At 45.2% G+C, this 7,248-nt stretch overlaps 1 protein-coding gene across 1 annotated transcript; it reads right to left on the reverse strand.

Annotated features, from left to right (window-relative positions):
• Positions 1-931: 931 nt before the first annotated feature.
• Positions 932-2,798, reverse strand: LOC122050817 (probable galacturonosyltransferase-like 7). Its single transcript, XM_042611692.1, has one exon. The coding sequence runs from the start codon at positions 2,674-2,676 to the stop codon at positions 1,228-1,230; it is 1,449 nt and encodes a 482-aa protein (XP_042467626.1). The 5' UTR covers positions 2,677-2,798; the 3' UTR covers positions 932-1,227.
• Positions 2,799-7,248: the final 4,450 nt, after the last annotated feature.

The raw sequence follows: 7,248 nt of genomic DNA on the forward strand, positions 1-7,248 counted from the left end.
GTAGAAGTATATATCCAATAAATAATTTTTCCTGATTTTAGACAATATCACGTAGCAATCTCACTTTTTGGTTGTTTCTCATTTAGATTACAGAGTATCTTATAACTTTTATTGGTGAAAGCATATTGATTCTTAGATTTTCATTGTTATTAATTTGTTATGAAACTAAGTACTCGAGGAGGACGGGGCCTACCAGTCCGTTTAGGGAACGCTTTGTTCCTTCAAGAGTGACAGCCAGCCAAGCAACCTCTATCAATCAAAATCCCCCTGCAGTGAAGAAAATAAGGACACTTTTTAAGAGCCCCCTGGTTCCGATTCCAGAGACTCTCTTCACACCGGTCAAGCACGAGTCTCCGGGCTATTAGAAAGAGTCCCATCTTGACCTCAGATAAGAGAGAAGAAGATCCCCCATGCACAATGATAAACCAAACTTTACACAGCCAGGTATTGCTGAAAAGAGGGTTAAGTGTTGCTTGAGGAGATTTGGGAAAAGTTAACTCGAACATATGATTTCTTCTCCCACTCTGCTACTAACCACTGTCTTTTTCTGCTTTGTGTGCATTGATATAAAGATGCCACCACTTAAACCAAAAGCAAAGGGAAAATTGTATGCAAAGTTACTATCATCATCCACCAAGTCCACCGACCCCCCAACGAGAAAAGGAAATAAAAGAAAGGGCAAACGGCTAAACAAATGATGTCTTGTGGAAAATGAACAAATACTGAACAACGGGACTAAACAACTGTTTTGCGGAGGTACATTAGAGGACTTCTTTTCCAATCTTCAACACATTGGACGAACTGAATAGAGAAGAAACGAAAGAGAAGGGTATATACGATGTTAACCAGCTATTGATCATCCAAACCAGGAGCACAAAATCGCTTCTTTTACACATAAAAAATTGCAAACATTAGAGGAAGTACAAGGGCATCCAACAAAATGAATTATCCGTCACCCTTTTATTTAACAAAGCAGTAGCCAAAATGAAAGATCGCCTCGCACCAAAATAGTGGAGAGCAACGAATGAGTAAAAGAAAGAAAGAAAGAACAAAAAACAACTTCAAGTAGTGCATCATTAAACCTGGAGATGTAAGAATCAGACGATGTAGAAGAGAGCGACAAAAATAATGGACAAAGATGACAATGGAGGTGCTTTAGATGAGGATTTACGATGAGAAATAGAAGGGAAATGTAGAGAGCTTAGTACCGAAGAAGCTGTGCAAACGTCAAATGGCAGCGAAACCGTAGAGGTCGTAGGGCGCCCAGAGGTGGTCGAGCGGGCAAGGTTGGTTTGAGTCGAGCCGCGACCAAGGCTTGCCCTTGCCGCTCCAATGGAGGAGGCTCACTGGCCCCGGGTGGAGATTCCGGCAGCTGCCGTTCACGTTGTCTCCGCCGAGCCCGTGCAGGTTCCACCTGTGCTCGATGGGAGCGACTTGACCTGCAAATACAAGGAGAAAGGGAGGCAGCGACCCCAGCTCGTAGATTCGCCCTGCTCCACCAGACGTGGCGCCCCTCTTCTGCACCACCATCCATCGTTCTATCCGCCGCGTGTACCCCGCGCGCCGCCACCGAACAAGGTCAAGCACCATCACTCCGGTGTTGAAGTAACAAGGTCGGCGGCCCGAAAATGTGGCTGCGAGGCGCTTGTTAGACCAGAATCTGTAGGTGAAGTACTTGGTGAAGTTGGCATGGCAGTACTCCGGCGCACCCACGGCCCTCGATCCCAATCCCTTCCGCCACAGCTTGGAGATGTCATCCACCACCACCAGATCGGAGTCGAGGTAGATCACACGGCTAACGCACCGCTCAAGAATGTCCGCCAGATAGTTACGCGCGTAGTTAAGGGGCTGATCCAGGGCCTGCCTCACCGACGTCGAAATCAGCCAGCGGACGCGGTCCGGATCGAAGTAATACACCTTGAATCGGAGTCCTGGAAAGGCCGAGCGCACCACCGACTCCAGACCCAGCTCCGAAACCAAGAAATGGAAAAAAACGCTCTCTGGACACTGGGTGTGCGTCAGCACCGAGTGAACCGCCGCGATTGAGCCCCGTAGGTACTCCTCGTCGAGGGTGATTGCGACATGGACCAACGAGGAATCGCAGACGGAACTGCCGTTAGCAGACGGGGGCTCGCAGTCGGCGGCATTGTAAAACCAGGGCGCTTGCCGGAAGGAGAACCCTTTGGTCTCGATAGCGGAGGCGGCTAGACGGTGGTTGTACCCACCGCCGGGAAACCTCAGGTACTGGGAGGACCGAATGGCCTCGGCCGGGGGGAACGACTGGAGGGAGGGGGCCAACAACACCATCACCATGGCAGCGGAGCACAAGCCGGAGAGGCGGACGACCCATCGTAGAGTTCCTCCACCCCGGCGGCTTCCTCCGCCCCAACCCTTCCGCCACCGACGCCGCCGCCGAGTCTTGAAATCGAAGCTATCAGCGAGGCGGGAAAGCGCCGACACAAGGAGGAAGACAACGGCGCCTTTGATCCCCGCCAGTGCGAAACGGAGGAGAAGCGACTCCGCTACCGATCGCGATCCACAAGGGTTTGTGCTCCCGAGTGCGAAAGCTTGGCCTGGAAGCAATCGCCAGCGAAGCAAAACGCGCTTAACCCTAGAAGCGAGGGGGAAGAATCCATCGAGGCCAAGGAAGCGAAGGAAGCTCTGCCTTGACTTCATTCTCCATCCTCCGCCGCCTCTCCTCCTCCCTCCCTATCTCGATCATATTGTCTCTTTCTTGGTGGTGACAGCGCAGCGGCCACCGGGTCGGGGCCGTTGGGATTGACAGGGCGGACGAGCGACTACAAACTTCCATAAAAATAGCACAAAATAAATAGTCAGATGTTAATTAAAAATATCCCTCTTAAATTCGATATCCATTCTCTTAAAAAAAACACACAATTTTTTTTTAAACAAAACACTTACTTTTATTCACCAGGACATAACATATCGTTAGTTATAATTTGTAAAAGCCATCGATTTTTGAGTAAAAGCCAGCTGTCTCTTCGGAGACATCCGATAAAATTGAGTAAAAGTCCGCTAGGGTAAAACTCATCCCGTCTTCGATTAAAATCAGATTCATCGTAATCGAATTAATGGAATTGAATTGAATTGAATTTTTTAACCAATCGGACTGAACTAAATTAAATTTTTAATAAAATCAAATAAATTGAATCGAATAAATCGATGAAACTAATTTTTTTCTAAAAATTTAGTTCAATTTAATAAAAAATTAATTCGTTTTAAAATTTATAATTAAAAAATTAATTTTGTTTAAAAATTCGATCTATTCGATTTAACCGAATAAAAAAAATTCAAAATCAAATTCGAATCGAATTAATCGATTTTTTGAAAAAAAAAATTAAAATTTCTGAATAAACTAAACTAAATTTTTAAATTCGATCGATTTAATCGATTTATTCAGTTTAATCGAACTTTTGCTCACCACTATCGTCGGCAAATCAGTAATTTTATCTCTGGGCAAAATTCATTTTTTTATTAGTAAAATTTAAAAAAATATTGTTTTATATATTTAACTTTCTAGCCTAATTTATTATAAAATAATATATTTATCTAATAAATATTTTTATTTAAATAAATAAAGTTAAATTTCTTCAATAAAATGTTAAAAAATATAAATTATTTTGACTGATCCGATCGAAAACGGAGATGATGGTGAGATGAGGATGTGGCCTAAAGGTTGACAAAGCGAAGACTCTACGTAGTCCTGCAACACAAAAGTATCAGTACCGAGCCAGGAAGGGGTTCTCGACGTTAACTCTCCGATGCTCAAGTCAGTTTTCGATGATCGAATTGTAGAGAAAATGTGCAGGAAATGAAGTTGTGCATACCTCCTCCTGTAGATGGGAACCCCCCTTTATAGTGGCACTATAGTGTTCGTGCATGCATCCCAAAGCATAGATACGTTTTCCAAAGACCAGTCGAAAAATGTCTCTGAGACCATTACTTAAATAGTTATGATGTTCTTTGATGTGACAATCTAGAAGCTTCTAAAGTACGATTGCCTACTAAACATGTCTTGCTGTCAGCTGCATAAACTCCCAAAAAGATATGATAAGATATTTAGTGGGGTTATGCGCAGCCGACCAGAGTCCACTCGGCCAGGTTACTCCCGCTCGATAGTGTCCAGTGGACCTGTTGGCTCATCCTTTTCCCGACTTACTGACCGTCCTTGGTTATCTCGGTCTGACTAGACATGGAGCCTGATCAGTGATACCAGCTACTGCATAGCTTTCTTTGTGGTCAGAGGGCTATCTTTACCCGGCCGAGAAATGCACGATTGGCTTGTCTCATAAGCTTGTGCAGTCCGCTCGGCCATACTCAATCCGGTTGGCCATACGTTGTCCACTCGGCCATACTCGGTCTACTCGGCTAACTTGGACACGTCAGTCGATGCTCCATACTTTGACCTCTCCTTAGTATGACCCCTTGTCATTACTGGATCACAAGTCTCCCCCTCAAATCTAGTTGAAGGAGACTGCAAGTCTGACTGACTGAACAATTAGTGTGGTCCAGAATTCCTCCTTCCCCTGAGGATATCCTGGGGCTTATGGCCGTCGTTCGACAGTTGATGCCGAAGACATACGATTTTATAGCCGTTATTCAGTTATTGATTGTGAAGATATACGTTTTATAGTCGTCGTTCGGTTGATGATGGTGAAGATATACTGTTTTATAGCCGTCGTTAGGCTACTAATGGCGAAGACATTCGGTTTGATAGCCGTCGTTTGGCTATTGATGGCAAAGACATACAGTTTTATAGTCACGCGTTTAGCTATTGATGGTGAAGACATATGATTTTCTAGCCGTCGTTCGGCTATTGATGATGAAGACATATAATTTGATAGCCATCACTCGATTGCTGATGGCGAAGATATACGGTTTTATAGTCGTTGTTCGGCTGTTAATGGCGAAAACATATAGTTTTATAGTCGTCGTTCGGTTGTTGATGACGAAGACATACAGTTTTATAGCTGTCGTTCGGCTCTGTCGTGTGCGACACTTAGCCAATCTTCTGACTTCTTGCTGAGCTTTGCTTTCGACTTTAGTGCTTTCTAATTATCGTTGATGTCATCATAATTTCTCGAGAATCGTGCAAATCTCCATCCATTAATGTAAAGCACGCTCAGTTATTCCCTGTAATCATACTTTCTGCCTCATCATTAATATCACCTATAACATAATGTCAAGTGTCGTCCTTGCATATCGTCGCATGCGTGATGTGACAGATGACCGTTCGGGTTCGATGCGATTTTTGAATTCAACGGTTGAGATGAATCCCTATTTTCTAAAGCCCTCGATCGGACGGTTCAGAGCAGTCGCTCTCTAGGTTTTTAAGCCTCCATCCTCTTCTTCTGCCCTATTGTCCTCCTTGTGCTTCTCGTTGTCTTCTTCTCTTCTCCGCCAACGATTTTCTCAGCAGTAAGCCCCTTCTCCTTTCCTTCTTTGACTCCCTAATCTTCCTCCCTATCTATACTTTATGGCCGAATCCCCTCATCCTCCCTCGGTCGTCCCTGGGCTCTAGTATACTTCCACCAAATATAAAGTTAATGGTGACGAGGTTGCCCAAATGCAAATGACCTACCATTTCCCCGCGGGCTATCAGATTACAATTCCCTCATTACCTCCGGATGATTTTTTTCTATTTTTTAAGGACTAATTTTATGTCGACCTCCACTTTTTCGTTCACCCATTTTTCTTGGAAGTTTGTAGATATTTTCACATCTCCTTACATCAATTAGTCCCCAATTCCTCTAGATTGTTGTGCGGAGTGGTTATACTATTCCGACTATACGACATTCCCTTAGTACCCCGCGTGTTCCACTACTTTTATTATCTCAAGCTGTCCGAACTAGGAGCCTTTCATTTTCAATCTCGAGTGGGCATAGTTTACTTCAACAAAATGTTTTCCTCGAATAAGCATTGGATGAAGCATTATTTCTTCGTCCGTCTTCCCGATCGGCTCGATTATCAACCAGCTAGCAGATAGAATTGGCGAAGCCTCCCCGCTCGATAGATATCGTAGCAAGCCAGACTACCTCCAAGCAGCCTCAAATCTAGCCAATCAAAAGTACCACATACATTGTCTGCTACTAAAGGGAGTTTTATATGTGTTTGGGTTAAGCTCAATCCAAACGTGGCTTCCTATCCCCGTAGGTATGTCCTTTTTCTGGCGCTCATTTTTGAATCTAACTGACTTCTCTTCCTTTTTTACAGTACAAATCATGTTGAGACCACGACTGAACGGCAAGAGCAAGCTCGCCGATGTAGATATCAACGCCCAAGACGTCACCAAGTTGGAGAGTAAGGGTCTATTGCTAGTCGAACACTCTGACGATCCAACCGGTGAAGCAAGAGGAAGCCACGCGACAACTTGCAAGGCAGCAGGAAGTCGGGTGGTGGCTAGGGTCACCGCGGCCACAACAGGCGAACTATCCCCCCTCTCCCTAAGCCGCAATCCATGGTGTCGATCGTGGTGCCTCCAGAGTTGGTCGATTTGGGTGAGCCACACATCTAACGACACAAGAGTCACCGAGTGGAAGCTTCTTCCCGCTCTGCCACCTCTGCTGTGAAGGACTCAACACCTGAAACTTCTCACCCTCATTCTGAGCGAGGCGAAACCTCATGTTCTGCCATCCTAGAGAGGGAGACTACCGCACCCACTCCTCCATCATCCAATCAGCACCTTCATTGTTTGCGCTGCTGGCCGAGATGATATGTGCAACACCTATCGCTTACATCTCGCCCCAGTTGATCAGTCTTGCTGGCCATGTGTCCGTAATCCGCTCCTTCCCAATGTCTAAGTCAAAGGGTTCGGCCACCTTTGAGCTATCAGATCCGAGTGGCCGCAGACACATCACGACCTTCATCCACCTGTCGACCGACGAGTTCTGTTGACATTGAGGCATGCTCTCTTGAGCATCAGATTAAGATTCAAGGGCCATTAGCGCAAGTTTGAGTAGATGCTAGGGTCCGAGTATCAACTATTCCATATGGGGAGCTTACAGACGTCTTCACTCAGAAATCCACAAGGATATATTTTTAACTAATTCTTTCCTTTACATTTTTCGATTGGCACTGATTAGCTTTTCCATCCCGTCGGCCAACATACTACCCGATCGAAGGAACTCAATTAGAGACGCTCTCCAGTCGCCTGAAGCTCCTCCGGTTGGCCTATTGATGTGAGCTACTAACATCACCTACTCGATTGGCTTCTCTAACATCACTTGA

This window comes from Zingiber officinale, chromosome 1B, assembly GCF_018446385.1.
Source record: "Zingiber officinale cultivar Zhangliang chromosome 1B, Zo_v1.1, whole genome shotgun sequence".
NCBI lineage: Eukaryota > Viridiplantae > Streptophyta > Magnoliopsida > Zingiberales > Zingiberaceae > Zingiber > Zingiber officinale.

Coding starts and splice junctions, on each gene's coding strand:
- LOC122050817 (XM_042611692.1), bottom strand. CDS start 2,676: ATGAAGTCAAGGCAGAGCTTCCTTCGCTTCCTTGGCCTCGATGGATTC.